This window comes from Neophocaena asiaeorientalis, unplaced genomic scaffold (assembly GCF_003031525.2).
Source record: "Neophocaena asiaeorientalis asiaeorientalis breed wild unplaced genomic scaffold, Neophocaena_asiaeorientalis_V1.1 scaffold685, whole genome shotgun sequence".
Taxonomy (NCBI): Eukaryota; Metazoa; Chordata; class Mammalia; order Artiodactyla; family Phocoenidae; genus Neophocaena; species Neophocaena asiaeorientalis.
The window spans coordinates 171,119-194,755 of NW_020174574.1; the positions used below are offsets into that span (position 1 = coordinate 171,119).

General features: G+C 47.0%; 2 protein-coding genes across 3 annotated transcripts in view; one reads left to right on the forward strand and one right to left on the reverse strand.

Annotated features, from left to right (window-relative positions):
- Positions 1–108: 108 nt before the first annotated feature.
- RIBC1 (RIB43A domain with coiled-coils 1) lies at positions 109–14,241 on the reverse strand. Its single transcript, XM_024758004.1, has 6 exons — positions 13,941–14,241; positions 7,743–7,859; positions 5,501–6,125; positions 1,295–1,413; positions 459–853; positions 109–314 (listed from the first exon to the last, which is right to left on the reverse strand). The coding sequence occupies exons 2-5, from the start codon at positions 7,857–7,859 to the stop codon at positions 482–484; spliced, it is 1,233 nt and encodes a 410-aa protein (XP_024613772.1). The 5' UTR covers positions 13,941–14,241; the 3' UTR covers positions 109–314; positions 459–481.
- Positions 14,242–14,265: 24 nt separating this feature from the next.
- SMC1A (structural maintenance of chromosomes 1A) overlaps positions 14,266–23,637 on the forward strand; it is a 33,485-nt gene continuing 24,113 nt past the window's right edge. For both annotated transcript variants that reach the window (XM_024758002.1, XM_024758001.1), the window contains exons 1-7: positions 14,266–14,465; positions 19,671–19,859; positions 19,978–20,090; positions 21,595–21,798; positions 21,892–22,130; positions 22,753–23,011; positions 23,116–23,256. In XM_024758002.1, the coding sequence (XP_024613770.1) occupies positions 14,357–14,465; positions 19,671–19,859; positions 19,978–20,090; positions 21,595–21,798; positions 21,892–22,130; positions 22,753–23,011; positions 23,116–23,256 (1,254 nt within the window). In that variant the 5' untranslated portion in view covers positions 14,266–14,356. The remainder of the gene's footprint in view (positions 14,466–19,670; positions 19,860–19,977; positions 20,091–21,594; positions 21,799–21,891; positions 22,131–22,752; positions 23,012–23,115; positions 23,257–23,637) is intronic.

Sequence of the window (23,637 nt, forward strand, 5' to 3'; positions counted from 1 at the left end):
CTGGGGGAACTGGCATGGGGAAGAAAGGTGAATGGGTGAAGACTCTGACAGGGTTGCATGCTCAGAGCCCAGGGGTGGGGCGGGAAAGGCAGTACCTCACACCTTTTGTGTCCTATTACAACACGTGGCCTTGATTTTAGTGAATAACTTTATTACCTAGGGTCAAAGGTGGGGGTGCTGGCTCAGCTCTCCCACTGGGAAATGGATCATCTTCCTCTCTTGACTCAGCCTCTGTGAGCTTGATTGATGGAGGAGGGAGAGATGACCATCCAGAGCTCAGCGGCTGCTGGTGTTGAATTGCAAGTGATATTGGGCTGTAGGGTGATTGGTGTAGATTATTGAATTCAGATAGAAATCCAGAGGCCTCAGGTGATGGGCTTTCCCTCTCTCCCTGGCCCTTGCCATCCGTCTCCACCCTCCCTTGGCATTCATCCCTGCTGCCACCCCCTAGAACTCACTGGTCTTTTTGCTCCTTAGCCAGCTACTGGTTGAAGGAGCCTAGTACCCTCCGAAATTCAGCACACAGCTCCCTCTCCTGCTCTTCTAGCTCCATTGCTGCCTGGGCCAAGCACATGGGCTGGCTTTCCCATTTGGTATCCAGTGCTTGTTCGGTCTGGCGCTGTGCCTCCTTTTCATGGTGTTGCACCTCCTGTACTTTCCTGATGGCAGCTCTCTGCTCTAGAATCACACCCTTCCAGCAATAGGGCAGGACCCTGTGGGGAGCCATAGGGTTTTGGGCGACCTGGGGGTTCTCAGTCAGTAGTTCACTTGTGATCTGGTTTTGGTTCTCCATGAGGTTGTCCTCCTGTTGGTGCTGATGCTCACGGCGCTGCTGCTTAGCCATCTTAGCTACCTGGTGGGGCCCCCGAATGTGAGCATTTGGATGCCCAACCTCAGGGAACTCTCAGTCACAGGGGAGGGGGAGACATGGCCCTACTCTCCTCCATCTCAGGGAGAGAAGGAACAGATACTGCATGGCCTTTGAGTGACTTAAGGTGGGGGAAGGGGCAGAATGGGCAGGGAACTCCCCTGCCCTCTGGAAGCCCTTAGACTAAGAGGCTGGGGAAGGGAGGGCAGTGTTCTGTTCTCAGGTCATCCTGAGTCTGGAGGTGGGGAAGGGGACCGTCTGCCCTAAGAGGGCCCTTGGGTGAAGGGGGAAATCCTCAGGTAGATGAGAGGGCTGGTGTTGATTCGAGAAGGGTTGTGAGGGGAAAGATGTGGCTGAGGTTCCCCAGGACTTTGTTCAGGGGACTGGGGAGAGCCGGGTGCACTGGATGGCTCTGGCCATACGTACCTGGGCCTTGTTGGCGTTGGCCATGGCAGACATTATGGCCTTGTGGCAGCAGTCCTCCAGCTTGGCCAGCTGGGTGGCCTGCAAGTCCACGGCTAGGTGCAGCTGTTCACTGAGCATATCTACACAGAGAAATATGGTCAAGGCACTGTACTGGCTTGCTGCATTTCTGGTTCACTCATTCAGCCATTTGTTCAGCAAGCTTTGTGGATGTATGTGTATGTATGTTTCGGAAGGGGGTAATGTCCTCATTGGAGGGATGTGTGGAAGGAGGTACTCTTTGGGGCCAGGGATAACCAAAGTGACAGCAACAAGAATTTCTCAGGTCCCTCACTGAAAGATGCCTCCAATGGACTGGAGTCTCAGTGCAGCTCTGTTGCTTCTGGGCTGTGTGACCTTGGGGAAATCATTTCATCTCTGAGCCTCAGTCTAAGGGCCCTGTGTTGGGTTCTGAGGATACCAATGAATTAGATCCTGTCCTCAGAGAGTTCCTTGTCTAATGGAGGAGATGGATCAAATGTAGATCATCATACCACAATGTGGTAAGGGCAATGACAGAGATGTATGTAGGGCATTAAGAGAGCTTTGGGTGAGAGGAAGGCTTCCAGGAGGAGGTGATCCTTGAAATACATGTTGCATATAGTCAGAAAGGGCAAAGGGCATTCCAGGCTGCAAGCACAGCATGAGCAAATATATTGAAACTTTGCTTCAATCCAGCCACACCAGTCTCCTTGCTGTTTCTAGAACATGCCAGACGGTCCTGCCTCAGGGATTTGCAATAAACGTTGCTCTTGTCTCATGCTCTTTTGCCTCCCTCAGGTCTTTGCTCAAATGTTACCGCCTCAGTGAGGCCTTCTGTCTCTCATACCTAAAATTGCCACCTGCCTGCTCCCAACATTTATCCTCCTTCTCTGATTTATTTTTCTCCCTAGCATTTGTCACCATCCAATATACCCTACATTTTACTTAATTATTTTTGTCTATTGCCTGTCTCTCTCCTCACTAGAAGGTAACCCTTGTGAAAGCAGGGATTTTTGTCTGTTTTATCCACTACCATGCCCTAGCACCTGCATCAGAGCCTGGCACATAGTGGGTGCTCAGTAAATATTTATCAAATGAATGAAGGAAGCCAAGAAACAGCATGGTCTGTATCTTAAATTACAAATAGTCTGCTCTTCCTAGAGCATAAAATGCAAGTGACTAGGGAGCTCTACAGGGGCCAGACTAAGGACTAAAAACTTGACCCTGAAGGTGGTGGGGAACATGAAAGGATTTTAAGTAAGGGGTGACACAGATCTGCATTTTAGAAAGCTCCTTTTGGTGGCCAGTATAGAGGACAGTCAGGCTGGTGGGAGACAGTTGATGTAGGGAAGCCATCTTGGAGGCTAAGGCAGTAGGCCAGTTGGGAGGGCTCAAACCAGGCCAGTGATGGAAAGGATGGAGGGGAAATATATGGAGGTTACATCAGCAGTACTTGATGGATTGGATGAGGGAGTAAGGGAGAAGAAAGACTTGGATGCTTTCCAGGGTCCTGGCTGGGATGACTCCATGCATTGTGTGGCCACCACTGGAACTAGAGGATACAGAATTTAGAGCAGGTTAGGAAGCACTGATGTATTGTTTAGGAAGCTGAGTTGGAGGTGGTCCGCAGGCACCTGGATATCTGATTCTGCAGGTAAAGAGTCCTCAGCACAGAGGTGGCGACATTTTAGCTGAAACCAGAATGAGGACCGAGGGTGCCTGAGGCAAGTATGCAGGGTAAGGAGTGCGCCAGGGACAGAGTCTCAAGAAGGAAGAAGTAGAAGGAAGAGGAATCCATAAAGGGCAGACAGGAGGAATGATCGGAGAGCTACAAGCAGAATGTGCTGTCACAGAAGCCAAGGAAGAGAGAGGTTCAAGAAGGAAGATGTGATCATAGTCAAGTGTAGCAAGAAAGTCCCAGTCAAGGAGAAAAGACTGAACAGAGCCTCTTGTACCTGATAACACAAAGGGCATTGATGATTTTAGTAAGAGCAGTGTCAGTGAAGTTGTGTGGGGAGAAATGAGATCTCAGGGGTTGAGGTGTGACTGGAAAGTTCGGAAGGAAAGAGCAAATGGAAGCAGATTTTTCAGAAAGTATGGTTGTAAAGGAAGACAGCTAGCTCATAGCATCTAGAGGAATCACAGAGTGGAGGGAGACTTTTGTTTTTTTCCTAAGAAGGGTTAGACACAAGCATGCTTACAGCCTTCACAGAAGGGGCCAGTGGAAGGGCAAGTGTTGAGAACCCAGCGGGGAGTACCTAAAGGGAGCACAGCCTGTGTGGGAGGCAGGGGGAATGGGGTCCAGAGCATAGGTTGAGGGGTTGGCTCTGGAGAGGCACAGGGACACATTTCAGAGACTGGAGGGCGGGGGAAGGGAGGATAGGGGTGCCTTGTTTCATTTCACTCTTCGTAGCAACCCAGAGAGGAAAGATCAGCCCCATTTTCCAGATGAGGTCCAGAGGTGAAGTAAAATGCCCAAGGTTACACAGCCAGCAAGTAGTAAGTTGGGATTTGAATCCGGATCTCTCGAGGAATCAGCCCATGCTCCTTCCATGACATTACACAGACTCTCTCCCAGCATTCTGCTGTCCCTGTTGCCTTGCTCTACCTTCTCGTACACCTGCCTGCTGCCATTGGGCAGCTGGCCCCTGGTTCCACTGCAACTGTTCTGACAAAAATCACCAAATACTCCTAATTTCCAAATCTCATTTTCAAGTCTCATTCTTTTCCTATCTGAACTTCTCTGGGGCATTTGACGTTATTGATGACTCCCTCTTTGAAACTTCTCCCTTGGCCTCTGAGTTCCCAGTTTCTCATGGTGACTGACAGCAAGTGTGGCGTAGCAGTCAAGAGTGCAGGCTCTGGAGCCAGCCTGCCTGAGTTCACTTCCCGCACTTCCCGCCTCCATCACCCACTAGCTGTATGATTTTGGGCAAGTTATTTAACATCTCTGCTCTTCAGTTTCCTCCACCGAAGATAGGGATACTACTAGTACTTGCCTCATAGGGTTGTCGTGAGGATAAAATGAGTTAATACATGGTAGAAAGCTTGACACAGTGTCTGGTACACAGTAAGTGCTCAGCAAAGGTTAGCTCTTCCTTTTGCTACCTGCTCTGCCTAGAATGACCTTTTCTCATTCCCACTCTCTGCCTTGCCGAAATTGTACCCAACTTTCCAAAACTGGTTCCTGACAGCGGGCCTGTGGCAACCCCCTACCCTGCCTCCTTTCCTTTGTGAGAACTGACCACTCCCATATTGATGTTTCCTCCGTGTCCTATATATACTTCTATCACAGTACCGCTCATAGTACCTAACGCAGCGTTAAAGTATATATATGTGCTGGTAAATGACTTGTGCATGTATCTTTTCCTCTTACTCTACACTGATTTTCTGGAAGGCATGGTTCTGTGGGTTCCTGGAGGGTAGGGTGCCTTTCTTGTTTACATTGGTCAGTTGTTCATTCAACAATGATTTATTGAGCTCCTGACACTGTGGCAGACAACGTACTAGGCAACTGGGATATAGGGGTGGAAATGAGATATGTGGTTCATCTTCAGTGAGCTGACATTTTGGGGAGAAGACAGACATTCCACAAATACTTTCAGATACTTAGTTACCTCCGTGATAAGCGGTATAACAGAACAGGGTGCTATAACAGGGGTGGTTTTAAAGGTGAGCAGTGTGAGTAGATAAGAGATGGTCCTTGCCTGTGAAAGGCTTACTCTAATGGAAAAGGGGGACATAGCCACAGATGTCATAGTAATATTGATAGTAGCTACTGGTTATTGAGCACTGACGCTTGTGCTTTACTTACAGTATCTCATTTCATTCTCATACGAGCTCTTTGTGGTATGGATTCATTTCCTCATTTTAAGATAAGGAAACTGAAGCACAGAGAGGAAAATTCATTTGCCCAAACCAGCTAGTAAGCAGCAGAGCCATTAGGTTTGTCTTCACTGTGCTGCCTCCAGGTAATGGAGTGCCAGGCTGACTGGGGATCAGTGGCTATACTGTCAGTTGATGAAGGAAGTCAGGGAGGTTGGGGCCTGCTCAGTCTAACCTTTCAGCATCAGCCCCTATGGGTAACTGGACCTCCCCACACAGTTCTGGTCTTCTGGGCACTGTATCCAGCTCAGGATGACTCCCCACTAGGCCTCAGGTCACAGCCTGGAGGGCCCCGCTGCTTACCTGCACAGTTCTCAACTCTGGCTTGCTGTTGCTCTTGCAGCGGCTTCTCCAGGCTGTGCATGAACTCTTCCTGCTGCATTCTCAGGCATATGGCCCTGTCCAAATCTTCCCCAGAGAAGCACTGCAGGCTGGTTGGGCCCCAGTGGGGATCATTGTCACCAAGATGAGCTGGAAACTCCCTCCAGAGTCGGTCTGAATCCCAAAAGTCAAGTTCACGCCTTTTCTTGAGCTGCTTCTTCTGCTTCCGAAACTTGCATTTTCTTGGCCAGCCGACCTGTCCGTTCTGCCTGTTCCTTCTGTAGTATCTGAGCCACCACATCATATTGCACCTGGTTGGTACCTGGGGGTGGTGGGTAGGGGCATGGAGAAGGCCCCATGGGAGGGACAGAGCCCACTCAGCACAGCCACTGTCCCCAAAGGTCAATCTGGTTTGTCTTACCACACCCCAGGCCTCAGGCCCCACTCCGAAGCAGAACTGCCCTGCGTTATCCCACTCGGCCCTTGCTTTTCTTCTTTGGCTGGCCCCTGGCCTTGGGCTTTTACCATAAGCTGCCACCTTGCTCTGCTTTTTTGCCTTCCTAAGCTTTTTCTCTTCCACCTGGCTGTTCAGGGCTTCAGCATCCACCTGATCCCAAAGAAATGAGTTAAATCAAGGTACGGGCCCAACAGTGGGCCTCGAATGCTCTAACATAGACTGCTCAGAATTTACCTGCTTCAAAATCCTCCTGTAGGATCCCCAGTACCTACTGGATAATGTTCTACCATCTCAGCATGGTTTGTAAGTCTCTCAGTGGTCTAGCCTCTTCCTCTGTCTCCAGCCTCATCTCACCCTCTTCCCCTCTCCCACCCTCAGAAGCTCTGCTTACAGTTCCCTGCACATCTTAGGCTGTTTCATACTGATAGTCTTTGCTCCAGCATCTCCCTCCACTTGGAACACTCTTTCCTCCCCTCTTTACCCAAACTCCTATTCATCCCTTAAGACCAGCTCAGACTTCACTTTCCTGACCCCTCCAGCAGGTGCTACTCCCCTAGAATCTAGGGCCCACTGCTCACACTATAATGAAGTTTGCCTCTATTGATTATCTCCTACACCAGACTGTGAGCCTGCTGAGGGCAGAGACTGGGCCTTAGTCACCTTTGTATCCCTACTGCCCAACCCAGTGCTTGGCACAGAGCAGGCCCTGAGGAAACGCTTACCAACTAGATCTCAGTCACACCACTCATCCACCCAGCCAGCAATCTATTTTTTCTTAAACTATCAATATTTTCTCTTTATTTTGATTATAATTCATTTAAAACGTTTCAAAATAGTGCAAAAGGGAATACAGTTTAGTGAAGAGTAAGTGTCCCTCCCATCTCTGTCCCTCAGGCTGGTTAACAGTTTCTTTCTTTTAAATATATTTATTTATTTTATTATTTATTTGGCTGCACTGGGTCTTAGTTGCAGCACGCAGGATCTTCGTTGCAGTATATGGGATCTTTTAGTTGTGGCATGCGGGATCTATTTCCTTGACCAGGGATCGAACCCCGGCCCCCTGCATTGGGAGCACAGAGTCTTAGCCACTGGACCACCAGGGAACAGTTAACAGTTTCTTATGTAGCCTTCCAGAAAGAGTTTAGGCATATGCATGCAATACCAAATATTCTTTTTTCTTTTTTAATAAATTTATTTATTTATTTATGGCTGAGAAAATATTGGCTATTGGGTCTTCGTTGCTGGGCGTGAGCTTTCTCTAGTTATGGCGAGTGGGGGCTACTCTTCATTGCACCTTGTTGTGGAGCATGGGCTCTAGAGCACAGGCTCAGTAGCTGTGGCGCATGGGCTTAGTTGCTCCGCGGCATGTGGGATTTTCCCAGATCAGGGCTCAAACCCGTGTCCTCTGCATTGGCAGGCAGATTCTTAACCACTGCGCCACCAGGGAAGTCCCCAAATATTCTTTATAGACTTCTTTCGGCTCCATTTGCCTGTCTCTTGAGAACCAGGCCACTTGGCCCAGAGCTGACTGGAGAAGTCAGCTGTCACTGGCTCCTCTAACCCCAGTCTCTTCCCCTGCACCCCCAGTCCCCTTTCCCAGGCTCTTCCCACACGTGGGGGTGAGTACCTTTTCACCCTTCTCCTTCCTTTCTAGCCCTACAGTCTGCTTGAATCAGGGAGGGGCTGTGATGGGCACTGCTATGTTCCTCTCCAGGTGTAAGAGTGAGGTGGCCCCTGGTCCAGAGAAAGTCCCTGCTGCCCACTCACCCGCATTTCTCTGGTCCACACATTGAAGAATTGGCTCTGTTGCTCCTTTTCTTGATTTCTTCTAGCCTCTATGGCTGCCACCTCCTTGGGATCTGGTGGTGGGTCTACCTTATACATCTGGAGCAAGAGTGAGGTGAATGGCCAATCAGTGCTAACCATCCTCCTTGACTACACCCCCACCCCCATTCCATTCTCCCCACAGTATCTTACCAGTTATTGATTCCTACTGATTTTACTTCCTGACATATTTCATATCTGTGTTCTCCATCTCTGCTGTCACCACCCTAATTCAGGCCTCACAAGCTGGTGCCAGACAGTATTCCCAGGAGCCTCACTGGCCTCCCTTGCTCTAGTGTTATGCTCTCTACCTCTTTCTCTGCCTTGGCTACCAAAGTGATTTTTCTGAAAGCAAATCTGACCATGGCACGCCTCAGCTTAAAACCCTTAAAAGCAGCTTTAAAGCAAATGGTTCCCCAGTGTTTACAAGATCAAGTCCAACCCCCTTTGCCAGATTTATGAGTCTTCATGATCTGACCCCTGCTCACCTTTCCAAGTCTCAAACTCATTTACAACATCCCTTTTACATTATGTTCTACTTAGTTTTCCCCGTTTCAGTAAATGCCACCACCACTCCCCCTTTATTTTTATTACTTATTCTCCAGTCAAATGAAAGGCTAGAGGGCTTAAATTTGCCTGTGTTCCTTCATATTTTGGGAGGCCCAGTTTTGGCACGTGAGCCAGCCAAAGCCACAGCCCAAACCACTTCTGCTAACTTAAATCTGATCATGTTTTGCACCTGCTTAAAATCCTCCACTGGCTTCCTACTGCACTTACAATCAGATCCAAACTCCTTACTGTGGGCTTTCAAGATCTGGTTCCTGCACACCTCTCCAGTTCATCTCATGCCTCCCTATCCCTTGCTTACGGTGCTCCAGGCACACTGGCTTCCTATCAAGTCCTCCAACACTACAACTGTTCCCACCTCAGGGCCTTTGTACACCATGTTCCTTTGTTTGGAACACCATTCTTCAACTCCTCGTATAACTAGTTCCGGTCTCTCTCTCTCTCTCTCTCTCTCTTTTAACCATTTTGTAACTAAAATATTTGATGTATACAGGAGAATATATATATAAGCCATATGTAAGTTAGGAAGCATGATAAAAGAGACCCACGAACCAACTCCCCAACTTAAGAAATAGTGAATGATCAATACTATTGAAGGGTCTTATGTCTCTCCTCCCTCATCCTTACCCTAAGAGATAACCACTATCCAAAATGTTACCATTCCCTTACTAAGATGCATTAATGTACTGTGTGTGCGTAACTCCCTGAACAATATTTTAAAACATTTTCTTGTCTCAGAATTTTATGGAGTATCACACAGTATGCATTCTTCTGCATCTTGCTTTTTTCACCCATGTTCATTCTATCATTTAACAAATATTTATGGAGTACCTACTGTCAGATGATCCTTTAAGCATTTGGGAGACATCAAGGAGCAAAAGTGACAAAAATCTGAGTCCTTGTGAAAGTTACTTTCTAGTGGGGAGTACATTAAATAGTTTGTAAGAAGATAATAAGAGCTTCAGGAAAAAATATAGAGCAGGATAAGGGGAATTGGAAGTGCCAAGGAAGTGGGGGGCATGTTGCAATTTTAAATATGGACGTCAGGGGAGGCATAACTGAGAAGGTAATATTTGAGCAAATACTTGAAGAAGGTGAGAGAGTCTCCTATGCAGATAACTAGGAGAGCACTGCAGGCCGAGGGAACAAGTGCAAAGGCCTTAAGGTGGACAGAAGAGGCACACGTTCAAGGGGACAGCAGGGAGGCAAGGAGGAGTGGGAAATGACATTAGAGAGATTGGGTTGGGGGGGTGCAGAGCATGTAGGACTTTATAGACCATTGTAAAGGCTGCGGCTTCTATTTTGAGAGAAATGGGCAGCCATTGGAGGATTTTGAGCAGTGAGAGTGATGTGTCCTGTCTTTGATTTTTAAAGGATCTCTCTGCCTGCTCTGTTAAGAAGAGACTGGAGGGGAGGGGAGGCAAGACTAGAGGCAGGGAAACCAGACAGGAGGCTATTACAGTCGTTCAGGCAAGAGATGATATGACTCACACCAGGTTGGTAGCAGCGGATGTAGCAAGAAATGGTCAGATTCTGGATATATTTTGAAGGCAGAGCCAACAGGACTTCCTGATGGGTTGGATGTGCTGTGAGAGAGCAGTGTTAAGAATGACTTGAAGGCTGGGCCAGTCAGAGGAGTTGCTATCAACTGAATAGTCTGTGTGGGGAGAACAGAATGGGATGAGGATCTGGAGATCAGTTTCGAAGTGTTGAGTTTGAGAGGTCGATTAGATACCCACTGATAGCATACATATAGTATGGTAAATTTTGTTATTGTTCAAAAAGATTTGCTGTTGGGAATTCCCTGGTGGTCCAGTGGTTAGGACTCTGTGCTTCCACTGCATGGGACACAGGTTAGATCCCTTGTTCCCTCGTTGGGGAATTAAGATCCCAGAAGCCCCATGTGGCCAAAAAAAAAAAAATTGCTGTTCCTCCTTACAGAAGGATTCTATATCCTTATCTTATTGTCCTCAAGGTTAGCCACATGATCTGCTTTGCCCTCTGCAATGTGAGAATTGACATGTGCCAATCCCAAGCAGAACTATGAGCCATTACATTATAGCCACTTTCTCTCTTCACTCTCTGCTGTGGGACCTGGGCAATGTCCCAGGTGAGCGCTGCCCCTTCAGCCTCAGTCCTGGAGTGATGACAGAACAGAGATGTAGCCAACCCACAGTGGACAAGAAGCAGGAGTGAGAAATCTTTGTTTTTATGAACTGCTGAGACTTAAACATTTTTTAAGAGTTTATCTGAGCAAAATACAAACCGGGCAGTGCCAAACCAGAAGTGGTTAAGAAGAGTTCAGGGAAAGATCTTTAAAGAGGAGAGATGGAAAGGAAGGAAATTATTTGATTGGCTATAGCTGAAGCACTTGCTTTATTTGAGAAAGCCTAGGTGGCTGTTTGGATTGGTTGTCCTTAGGTTTTTTTTTTTTTAAACAGTTTTTTAAAAATAATTTTATTATTCTGCTTCTGTATAGCAAGACCTTACCTAACTGGAATTTAGTTAACCAGCAACCTCACCCACCTATAACATAGCTTGAAACTAAAAATAAACAAAAATAGATCACTTAAGGCTTTCTCAGGGCCTCTGTCAGAAACAATTTGTTCTTATGTAGCACATATTTTTACTAAGCTTTATATAGCCTATGATTTTTTTTTCTTTTTTAATTGTCATCACAGTTAACATTTACTGAGTATTTACTGTAAACGTGCAATTATAAGCGTGTTGTATTAGTAACTCATTTATTAGGTTGCACCATATAAAAAATGCTGATATTTTTGTCCTACTAGTATTCTTCTTAATATTTCTATGAAGTAGATACTATTTTTTTCCACAACTCACACACACACACACACACACACGTTTAAACAGTTTTTTAAAGGTTACTTTCCATTTACAGTTATCACAAAATATTGGCTATATTCCCCATGTTGTACAATACATCCTTGAGCCTATCTTACACCCAGTAGTTTGTACCTCCCACTCTCTCACCCCTATATTGCCCCTACCCCCTCACTGGTAACCACTAGTTTGTTCTCAATGTCTGTAAGTCTGCTTCTTTTATGTCATATTTACTAGTTTGTTGTATTTATTAGCTTCCACATATAGCTGCTGAGATTTTGAGGTTGTTTGTCACCTCAGCATAATTTAGCCCATCCTGACTGATATAAGGAATTTAAAGCTACGAGGCAGTGAGAGATCTCTAAGGGACTGTAGATAGTTAAGAATGCCTCAGGGGAGACAGGGAGAGGAGGAGCCAGCACTGGAGGCTAAGGAGTGTGGCCAGTGAGGTGGGAGAAAAAATGGGAATACCTGAGAAGCCAAGTGAAGAAAGTGCTTTTGGGAGGAGACAGTGGGCAACTGATGATGGGTTAAGTAAGACGAAGACTGAGAACTGACTAATTTGAAGGGGAGGGTTGCTGATGACCTTGATTAGAACATTTTTGCTGGGGCCTGACTGAACTGGGTTCAAGAGAGACTAGGACTCTAGTCAAACAACCCAGCAGCACAAACAACCCAGTTTATTTATTTTTTAATTGCAAGAGGAAAAGAGAAAGGACTTGTAGATTAACAGAGACATATATACAGGTGGAAAAGTTTCCCTAGCATATACCTAGGAGCGGAAGTGCTGGATCATAGGGCATAAGCCTATTTAAACTTTACGAGATAATGTTGTTTTCCAAGGAGATTGTACCAATTTATACTTTCACTATAGTGTATAAAAACTCTAGCCACTCCACATCCTCAGCAACACTGGATATTACAGACTTTTTAATTTTTGCCAACTTGTGGGTATAAAATTATAATTATCAGTTTTAATTGGAATTTTCCTTATTGCTAATGAGGTTGCAACATCTTTTCATGTGTGTTTTGTCCATTTTTCTTTCTCTTCTGTGAAGTGCCCATTCATATCTTTTGCTCATTAAAAAAAATCAGTTTGTCCTTTTCCTATTAATTTTAGGAGTTCCTTTTGTATTCTACACACTAATCATTTCTTAGTTTACCTGTGGCAAATATCTTCAATTTGTGGCTTGTCTTTTCACTTTATTATTATTTTATAATAATTTTATGGTAACAGTTGATACACACAAAAGAATATGGTTAACACATGTAAGTTATGAAGCATAACAACAAAATGAACACCTGTGAACCCTCCACAGAACCCAGAAAATAGAACAGTATCAATACTTTAGAAGCTTTCTGTGTGCACTTACCATCTTTTCACTTTATGTTGTAATTTGGAGGAATTTGAATGTAGTCAAATTTACCAATCTTTTCCTTTAAGCTCAAAAGTTTTTATTATTTAAGAAATCCCCTGAGGTCATAAAGATATTCTCCTATATATTCTTCTAAAACTTCTAAAGTTTTGCTTTTCTCATTTAAGTTTTTAATCTATTTGGGAATTGCACTTTGTATATGGTATGAGAAGTAGGGATCCAATTTGACCTTTTCCCCCCCAAGCTCCATTTCATCTTAAATGGAACAGTAGTTCCTGTCAATTATATGAGATTGCTGTCCTTTGGTCATTTTATCCCCTCAGCCTGATCATGACTGTTTCTCCCAACTGAACTTCATTTACTAGATTGCATCAACCAAGCTTTCTCACTTTCCTGGACTTGTCCTAAGACTTTAAGACTCTTCCCAGCCTCCAGACATCATTTAAAAAATAGTCACAGGAATGGCTGTGGCAGCCACCAGACCCTTTTCATGTCTAAGTCTAAGCACCAATGCCAGCCTACTCATTCCATCTGTCACCACAATATAAGGTCACACTGAAGGGGAAGATTCCACAGACAGCCTCTTGGACTGCTAAGGCCATGGCTTAGTAAAAAGCAGGTATAAAGTGATGGGGGATGAGGGGATGGAGGAGAGGGATAGAAAGATGGGAAACAGAGGGGAAGGGGACAGAAAGGGCAGAGTCAGGGGCAGAGGCAGAAGAGAGGAAGGAGGGCAACAGGGCGGTTGATAGGGGTGGAGGGCAGAGAGAGAAGAGGAAGGGAGGAAGCAAGGGACGGCAGAGGGGGATGGAGAGGAGGGAATGAGATGGGGGTGAGGCATGGAGAGAGAGAGATGAAGTGGGGAGAAGGGAAGAAGGATAGAGGTGGAGAGCACTGGCTTAGGGACCCTGACTCCCAGGGGTTCACACAAAATATCTTTCTCAGCAAGGAGTCCCAATTTTGAAGCTCCAGGTTGGGTCTAGCATCAGGTCCAAGACTATAGAAGCTATAGCGGCAGTCTCTGAACTCTGCTTGGAGAAACAGGAGGGAGGCGGGGGATAGGGACAGTACCTCTGGCCATAGTTTTCCCCAGCCCGTATCCCAGTCGCTCCAGAGTATCCTCATCTCCATCCACGCCCCATCCCCCTTCACACCCCATCCCACCTATAACCCCACCCCACTCCACTTCCAACCCTACTCCACCCTCAGCAAGATCTGAACTCTAACACGGAATCCTCCCGCTGGCCCCTCCTTCTTGTACAGCCCTCCGCTCCCTGGGGTCCTTCCAATTCCCGACCCCGTTCTTGTTTGAGCCTTCCCGCCGGCCAGGCAAAAGCCGCAGCCGAGCTCCCACCTTCCTCTTGCCCTGGAGGGCATAATCCTGCTGTGACTCCTGGCTTGTCTCCGCAAGGATCTGCTTCTTCAGACAGGTTTCCCCTATCCCAACAGCTGCAGATTCCTCCCGGCCCCGCCTGCCTCCTCCAAGACTACGTTGGGTGTAGCCGCGGTTTGCGTTGCCGTGCGACAAGAAAGTGGGGCGGGGCCCAAACGCCTGTCGTAACCTCGCGCCCTGGCAACGGATCTAGAAAACATCCACGTCAGCCCGAAGGCCCCGCCCGCGCCGGAAGCCGAAAATCCCGTTAGGCCTGGACTTATTCTCGCGAGGTTTGCCGTCCGCCCGGCCTGCACTGCGGTGTTTCCCGCGCGGGCTATCCTAGTTCCCGGGCGTACGGCGCGGCCTTTCTAACAGCCGCCGGCGCCGCCACGGTCATGGGTTTCCTGAAGCTGATTGAGATCGAGAACTTTAAGTCGTACAAGGGTCGGCAGATTATCGGACCATTTCAGAGGTTCACCGCCATCATTGGACCCAATGGCTCTGGTGAGATAAACCCGGCTGCGGCCCTGCTTAACGTCCCAGCCTGGAGCCCCCTATCCGGCAGCACAGTAGTACAATCCAGCCTGTGCAGCCTGAAATGTCGCAAACCCTAACAGGTTCCTTGCCCTCCTGAGGGGTTCGACCTGGACCCGCTTTTCCCGCTCGGGTGCTCTGACGCGAATCTCTTCCCCAGGTGTCAGTTGCCCGCTCTTTGTGCGACCCCCTTCCCGGCCCGAGTGGTACGGGCCGAAGTGTACGTTACCCCGCCCACTGCCCCCTGCAGCCAAAAGTGGCGCGTCCGGAACCGGCTGCCAGTCGCTGGCCACGCAGTTCCTCCCCGGAGCAGCTGCATCCGGCCTCCACGCATTGTTTGAACCCCCCGGCAGATGTAGGACCGCTCGTGGCCCTCCCGTAGCCTCCGGACCAAGCGGTATACTTCTGCTGCATCCCAGTGCCCCCTCCCGCCTCGCGTTGGTACACTCCAATTCCTTTTTTTTTTTTCTTCCTTTTAAAAACTCTTCTCTGGAGGCGGCACTTTTGAATTTCGGACTCCGTGCTCGCGTCTCCGGAGTGCTTGGGGTCTCGACTCCCCGGCCTCAACTGAGAGGTCGGGATGCCTCGAATTCGAGGCATGCCTTTCCTACCACTGAAACCATCAAAAGTCAGAACTCATTCGCTCGTCAAATTTATTGAATGCTTACTGCTTTATAAGGAGTTATTCAGTCAAGGTGCTGTGGAAACAGCGGAGAACAGAATAAGCCATGCTTTCGGAGAACTTACATTCCAGAGGGGAAAGACGATAATAAAGGAGGAAATAAGTTATTTTTCGGCTGTGATAAGTGCTTTGCAGGATTGATGTGATACAGTGATGTGATAGAGTGACTTGGATGGCTTTTTAGGAAGAGTGGTCATTAGTTAACAATACTGTATTGTATATTTTGTATGTTTTAAAGTAGATCTTAAAAAAGTCACAAGAAAAAAATTAACTGTGAGGTGATGGATGCTAACTAAACTTATTGTGGCAACCATTTTGCAATATATACAAATACAGAATCATGTTGTACACCTGAAAAAAATACAGTGTTGTATGTCAGTTATATCTTGTTAAAACTGGGAGAAAAAATAAAAAGAAAGAAAAAGGAAGGAAAGGAGGAAAGAAAGGGTAGTCAGATAAGGCCTCCATTTCATATCTAAATTCCCCATCTCTAAATTATACACCATGGAGTCCTCCCATCTACGGACATTAGAGGTCTGTTTGGAATCCTGCTGTGTTCCTTCACCTCAGAGGTGTTCTAGCTAAATCACTTTCTGGCCTGAGGGGCTGCTCTTGCTGAAGTAGCTGTAACTGATGACCTTCCCTGGAGTCTTGCCTAGATATGGCTCTCTTTTAAGCAGGGTTTCTCAACAGCAGCACTATTGACATTTCCAGTGAGATAATGCTTTGCTGTGGGGTCCGTCCTTGTAGGATGTTTAGTGGCATCCTTGGCTTTTACCCACTAGGATGTTTAGTGGCATTGTAAGGTGTAGGATGTTTAGTGGCATCCTTGGCTTTTAGGATTGTAGGATGTTTAGTGGCATCCTTGGCTTTTACCCACTAGGTGACAGTAGCAACCCCCCCCACCCCCTCCAGGTGTGACAATCAAAAATGTCTACAGGGCTTCCCTGGTGGCGCAGTGGTTGAGAGTCCGCCTGCTGATGCAGGGGACACGGGTTCGTGCTCCGGGAAGATCCCACATGCCGCGGAGCGGCTAGGCGCGTGAGCCATGGCCGCTGAGCCTGCGCGTCCCTAGCCTAACCCTCCCCCACCTCATTTGAGAACTACTGGCCTAGATGGCTAATGCTTGGGGTTCCACTGCAGTTTCTTAGGATTTTGGTGTGGTGGCCCCTGTGGAAAGAGCTGAGATGCACCTCTTGGCATTCAGTCTCCTCAACATGGGTAAATTTGTATACCCAGGTATTCCGAAAAGGCCCTTGGTCTGACTGGCCCTCCCGTACCCTGTGTTTTTTTTTTGACAGGCAAGAAGTAGATTTATAGGATGCTTGTGAGGGATACAAGTGGGAAGGTGAGGGAGCTCTGCTCCAAGGATTAAGCTGAGCTACATTTTTCTAATCAAAGGAAAGTGGGGGAGGGGGAAGAGACCGCCTTCTTCCTCATTCTTCGAGTAGATGTCAGGCTTACATCCGACCCCATTCTTCAGTGCCCAGCTCCACAAGGCATTCTTTGATTCCCCTCAGTGAATTTCTCTCTGCCACATAGTAGACACTTGCTACATGTTAACGTTTATTCTGTTTTGTATCTTCATCACTGGTCTACGGAGTGCCCCAAAGAAGACATTCCTTGAAACATTATATCATTGTTCAGGTCATAATGCTTGTTATAAAAATGTTTACAATATTGAATGATTGCGAGTAGGGAGACCTTTGGTTGTGAGATGTTCTTGCCATCCTTACAGAGCATGAGAGAAGCCCAAAAGTTGGAAATGGGTGCCTAAAAGGCTGACTCCTGGTCAGCATGATGTGCTAGTCCTGCTGTGATGAGGGAGACTAAGCTAAGAGTCCAGACCTGGTTAGGATAGGATTGCCATTTATTGAGCATTCACTGTGTGGCAAGTACTTTATTTATTAGGACACTTTACATTTAAATTCTCACAGTGACCCTAGGAGGGAGATACCATTATCTTTGTTTTATAGATGAGAAGACCCAGGCACAAAGAGTTGTGATCACTTGCACACTTGATTCTCAGAGCCAGGATCAGAACCTGTGCCTGTTATACCTGTGCTCCTGCCACTCCCACAGAGAACTATGTGCCAACCATTGTTTTAGATGCTTTTACCCATGAGTCATGGTTTTTCAGATTTTCCAGGTGAGGGAAAGGAAGGTCAGCTAAGAAGTGGTGAAACTAAGATTAGAACCTGGTCTGTTGGACTAGAACCCAAGCTCTTTTTTTTTTTTTTAAATTTTATTTATTTATTTTTGGCTGTGTTGGGTGTTCGTTTCTGTGCGTGGGCTTTCTCTAGTTGTGGCGAGCAGGGGCCACTCTTCATCACGGTGCGCGGGCCTCTCTTGTTGTGGAGCACAAGCTCCAGACGTACAGGCTCAGTAGTTGTGGCTCACGGGCCTAGTTGCTCCGCGGCATGTGGGATCTTCCCAGACCAGGGCTCGAACCCGTGTCCCCTGCATTGGCAGGCAGATTCTCAACCACTGCGCCACCAGGGAAGCCCCTAGAACCCAAGCTCTTAATCACTGTCTTGTACTGCCTCTGTGGAAGGACCTGGGCTGCCATTTTTATAGCTGGGTAGAAGGGTTTTAGAAATCAGGTCCTCAGTTCAAGGTCAGATAGCATGTTGGGGGGAATCTTGAGATAGAATTTATAGAGATTAAACTATTCCCTACCCCCAACCCCAGTCTAAATTTTTTTTAATATATTTTTTTCTGAGTCTAAAATAGAGAAAGTAAAAACTGTGACTCCACTACTGAAAAGATAATCATGTTTAATGTTAAAAACCTTATTTATTTGAATAGTGAATATATGCACATGGTATAAAGTTCAGAAAATTCCAAAGGATATACAGTAAAAAAGAAGATTCTCTCCCTTCCCTGACTTGTTACCTATTTTCTTTCCCAGAAATGATCACTGTTATACTGTTTATATTTTTATGCCTTTCCCTCTCCCCACGTTTTTTATTTTTATTTTTTGGCTGCATTGGGTCTTAGTTGTGGCATGCAGGATCTTTCGTTGCAGTGTGCAGGCTCTTCGTTGTGGTGTGTGGGCTTCTCTCTAGTTGTGGCACGTGGGCTCATTAGTTGCAGTGCGTGGGCTCTCTAGTTATGGCATGCGGCTTAGTTGCCCGCGGCATGTGGGATCTTAGTTCCCCTACCAGGGATCAAACTGGCATCCCCTGCATTGCAAGACGGATTCTTAACCACTGGACCACCAGGGAAGTCCCCCCAAGTTTTGATTATGAAACTTTTCAAACTCACACCTGTGTTTTACTTAATCATTTGGAAGTAAATTGCAGACATAATGACGTTTCACCCCTAAAGGATTCAGCATTCATCTACTAAGATCACTCTTCTCCTGTTTACCAGTATACCATTATCATACCTGAGAGAATTAATTTCCTCATGTCATCAGTTATCCAGTTTATATTCAAGCTTCCCAAATTGCTCCCCAAACTGTCTTTTTGGGATTTTTTTGGAACCAGAATCCAATCAAAGTTTGTGTGCTGCCTTTGCTTATGTCTCAGTAATCTCTGTATCCTGGAATGGTTCTCCCCAAAAGACATTGACTTTTCAAAAAGACCAGACCAGTTGTCTTGTAGAATATCCCACATTCTGTGTTTGTCTTAAGGTTTCTTCATGGTGTCATTTACTATGTTTCTCTAACTGCTGTATTTCTTATAAACTGGAAGGTAGGTCTAAAGGTTTGTTTAGATTCAGGTCAAATATTTTTGGTAAGATACTTCATAGGTGATGCTATGTGCTTCATGTATCACTATAGGAATATGCCTTTTTTAAAAAAATTATGTTAAAATACACATAACATAAAATTTACCATTTTAACCATTTTTGAGTGTACAGTTCAGTAGTGTTAAATATATTCACATTTTTGTGCACCCAATCTTCTGAACTTTTTCATCTTGCAAAACTGAGACTATACTCATCAAATAACAGCTCTGCATTTTCCCCCTTCCCTCAGCCCCTGTGTGTTTTTTTTTAAACTTGGTTGAGATCAAACTATGTTGAGTTTTGTATCATGCTTGTTTCTCCTGTTGTGGGTATTTTCCCATGTCATCAAAGGTTGTAGAGGGACTTCCCTGGCTAATACTCCACACTTCCAATGCAGGGGGCGTGGGTTCGATCCCTGGTTGGGGAACTAAGATCCCACAGGCTGCATGGCATGGCCAAAAAAAAAAAAAAAATGTTGTAGAATGATTTATTCTGTGAATACACCATTTCCTTAGATGGGGTTCTAGTTTTTGGCTGCTGTAAGTGGTAACTGCAAAGGAGCTGTTTTTCTAAGCCTTTGATCCAGGGCTTTGGTCAGGCCTAGCCTTTACAGGGGCAAAGCAGTATTTTGTCCTCCTTTTAGTCTGTGCACTGAGTGATTAGGGAACATTTATGTTCTTGGCAATGTCTCCTTTATTCCTTTTCCTCTCCCCTTCTTCCTGACTTCCCCTCCTCTACTTTGTCCTGTCCTCCCTTAGGTAAGTCAAATCTCATGGATGCCATCAGCTTTGTGTTGGGTGAGAAAACCAGCAACCTGCGGGTAAAGACCCTGAGGGACCTGATCCATGGAGCTCCTGTGGGCAAGCCAGCTGCCAACCGGGCCTTTGTCAGCATGGTCTACTCTGAGGAGGGTGCTGAGGACCGCACCTTTGCCCGTGTCATTGTTGGTAGGTGAGGCTGGCCAGAGGTTCTTCTTGGGTCCACGGGCATCGGGGGGTGGCTAGACTAGTTTGTTGGGGTAGGAGGGAGGCCTAACCCTTGGCTGACTCATGCATTGTCTTGTAGGGGGTTCCTCTGAGTACAAGATCAACAACAAAGTGGTCCAGCTACATGAGTACAGTGAGGAATTAGAGAAGTTGGGCATTCTTATCAAAGCTCGTAACTTCCTCGTCTTCCAGGTGGGCATTTTTAACAATTATTGGCTACCTGCTTTTTGTTCTATCCCCACTGGACCTGCTCCATCTCTGGCTTCATCATCTCTCCCCTGAACTAATGTAACAGCTTCCTCACTGTGCTTCCTGACTCCAGTCTTGCCCCTTCCTGTTCATCCCCTAGGCCAGGATCATCTTATGGGAGCACAAATATGTTTCTTTCTCTCCTCTCCTTAAAACATTTCAGTGGGGCTTCCCTGGTGGCGCAGTGGTTGAGAGTCCGCCTGCCAGTGCAGGGGACGCGGGTTCGTGACCCGGTCCAGGAGGATCCCACGTGCCGCGGAGCGGCTGGGCCCGTGGGCCATGGCCGCTGAGCCTGCGCGTTCAGGGGCTGTGCTCCGCAGCGGGAGAGGCCGCAACAGTGAGGCCCGCGTACCGCAAAAAAAAAAAAACATTTCAGTGATTTCTCATTGCCTTCTGATGGCAGTTCTCAAATTGTAGTCTCCAGATCGGTATCAACTGGGGACATGTTAGAAATGCACATTCTCAGGCCCTATCCCAGACCTATAGCGGCAGAGACTATGGGGTGGGGCCCAGCAATTTGTGTTTTCCCAGGCTCTCCAGGTTATTATGATGCACACTAAAGTTAGAACCATTGCCTTAGCATGAAATCCAACTCCTGTCATTCATGAAACACCACCCTTTGGTTCTTGCTTACCTCACTAGCCTCATATGCCATTACTCTTCCCTTCTAGCCCTACCCTCCAGCCTAATTAAGGCTTTTACAGTTCCCCAAATTCACCTGCTTTCTTTAGCCTGCAGGCCTTTGCAATATTAATTTTCCTCTACGTGAAATAACCTCGTCTCTCTTACTTTCTTTTTTTTAAATAAATTTATTTATTTATTTTTGGCTGTGTTGGATCTTTGTTTCTGTGCGAGGGCTTTCTCTAGTTGCAGCGAGCGGGGGCCGCTCTTCATCGCGGTGCGCGGGCCTCTCACCATTGTGGTCTCTCTTGTTGCGGAGCACAGGCTCCAGACGCGCAGGCTCAGTAGTTGTGGCTCATGGGCCTAGCTGCTCCACGGCATGTGGGATACTCCCAGACCAGTGCCTGAACCCGTGTCCTCTGCAGTGGCAGGCAGACTCTCAACCACTGCGCCACAGGGAAGCCCCCTCTCTTACTTTCTTGGTTAGTTTCTTCCCCATCTTCCAAACTCACCTTAGATGTCACCTTTGGGAAACCTTCCTACATAGGTACCCCTACCAGTCTCCTACACTCAAGCTTCATTTAGTTCTTTTTCTGTGCTACTGCTGTCACTGCACGTAACACACGGTGTTGTCTCTGCTTCTATCTCTTCTGTTCCCCATGTACCTCAGAAGGCAGGGAATATGTCCTCAAAGCTCAATGGTGAAATGTGGCACCCAGTGTGGGGAAGGGATCAGTGAACTTTTTCTGAATGATTGAGTTGGAGTGGGTAGTGGGAACTGGGCTGGCTAGGGTCTAAGTGGGGAGAGTGTTTTGACCTTTACTAGGGCGCTGTGGAATCTATTGCCATGAAGAACCCCAAAGAGAGGACAGCTCTTTTTGAAGAGATCAGTCGCTCTGGGGAGCTGGCCCAGGAATATGACAAGCGAAAAAAGGAAATGGTAAAAGCTGAAGAGGACACGCAGTTTAATTACCATCGCAAAAAAAACATCGCAGCTGAACGCAAGGAGGCCAAACAAGAAAAAGAAGAGGTAGGTGGCCAGGTTGCCTCTGGGCTCTGAGAGACCAGATTGAAACCAGTGCCTTACTGATGCACCCCTTCCTCCACACCCCTATTTGCACAGGCTGACCGCTACCAGCGCCTGAAGGATGAGGTGGTGCGAGCTCAGGTACAGTTGCAACTTTTCAAACTTTATCATAACGAAGTGGAAATCGAGAAACTCAACAAAGAACTGGCCTCTAAGAACAAGGAGATCGAGAAGGACAAGAAGCGGATGGACAAGGTAGAGGATGAACTGAAGGAGAAGAAGAAGGAGCTGGGCAAAATGATGCGGGAACAGCAGCAGATTGAGAAGGAGATCAAGTAAGTGGCAGGCCTGGGCATGTGACTTGTGGAAAGCCAAGAGGCTGTGCTGTTTCCTTGGGCTCCTCTGAGCCCAGAGCCCAGTGCCTGTACTAGTTTCTCTATCTTCCCCTTGACTTGCTTTGGCTAGAATCAGACACATTTGTTGACTTGCATTTTAGACAAATAGAGTATTTAAGTACTCAGACTCCGGGTAGATAGGTACTCAGCAGATGAGAACTTGAAAGGGGTGGTGGCTTTGCCAAATGAGAGGAAGTGATGGGAAGCCACTCGTGGCTGGTAGTCTCTTCCTAGAAGAGGAAAACTGGAGCTTGAAGTCTAGAGGACAGAAATTTGAAAAGGTTAAGTCAGATTACGTGAACACAGGTTACTCTTGGGAGTTGTTACTGAGGGGCCTGGCCTGGCTAGGGTTGAGGCAGGGGTGGTAGCTTTACCTTATAGAGTGGCTGGAATGCATTTCTAGGGAATAGCCCCTGTTTTGAGGATCTGTGGGGCATCAGGCCCTTGTTCTTTTAGGCACTTCCCTGAGGCTTGGAGTTTAGGCCCCCTTTGGATTAAAAAGCCTCGGAACCCTCCCTTCTCCCACAGTGCTAACTGGTTTCCCCCTCCCCTCTGGCAAAAGGGAGAAGGACTCAGAGCTGAACCAGAAGAGGCCTCAGTACATCAAAGCCAAGGAGAATACCTCCCACAAAATCAAGAAGCTGGAAGCAGCCAAGAAGTCCCTACAGAATGCTCAGAAGCATTACAAGAAGCGTAAAGGTGACATGGATGAGCTGGAAAAGGAGATGCTGTCAGTGGAGAAAGCTCGGCAGGAGTTTGAGGAACGGATGGAAGAGGAGAGTCAGAGTCAGGGCAGAGATTTGACCCTGGAGGAGAATCAGGTAAGCTCTTGGGTGGGGTTGGGGAGGGGCGGGAGTAGAGAGATCGCTGGGCTGACATGGACTGACTTGGTCATCCCTGTCCTCTTTCCCTGTCCCTGACACAGGTGAAGAAATATCACCGGTTGAAAGAAGAAGCCAGCAAGAGAGCAGCTACCCTGGCGCAGGAGCTTGAGAAGTTCAATCGAGACCAGAAGGCCGACCAGGACCGGCTGGATCTGGAAGAGCGGAAGAAAGTAGAGACAGAGGTGGGCATGCCGTACAAGATTAGGAATGATGGTCCAGAGAAAAGGAAGTAATGATAGTCTTAACAGTAATGACAATAGCTAACATCTAGCAAACACTTACTGTGTGCTAGACACTTTTTTACATGTATGCAGTCATTTAATTCCTCATTTTCCAAATGAGGAAAGTGCAGCACAGAGGTGAAGTAATTTGCCTAAGGTTATTAAGTGGCAGAACTGGGACGTAAACCTGGGCAGTCTAGCCCACACTTTTTTGGTTTGAGCCTGTCTTGATTGGTGAGGAAGTTAGCCCAGGCTGGGTAGAACACCTATGAGAGGGTTTCATAGGGCCCAGGGTGACCCCATCAGTTAGCAGAGCCACATTGAACACCATCTGTGTGTCTG

Bases quoted from the DNA above. Each gene is read 5' to 3' on its own strand.
- RIBC1 (XM_024758004.1), bottom strand. From the start codon at position 7,859: ATGTATAAGGTAGACCCACCACCAGATCCCAAGGAGGTGGCAGCCATA. The intron at 1,414-5,500 runs GTAAGCAGCGGG...TTCTCTGTGTAG, and splicing joins CAGAGTTGAGAACTGTGCAG to ATATGCTCAGTGAACAGCTG. The intron at 854-1,294 runs GTACGTATGGCC...GGGCCCCACCAG, and splicing joins CCAACGCCAACAAGGCCCAG to GTAGCTAAGATGGCTAAGCA.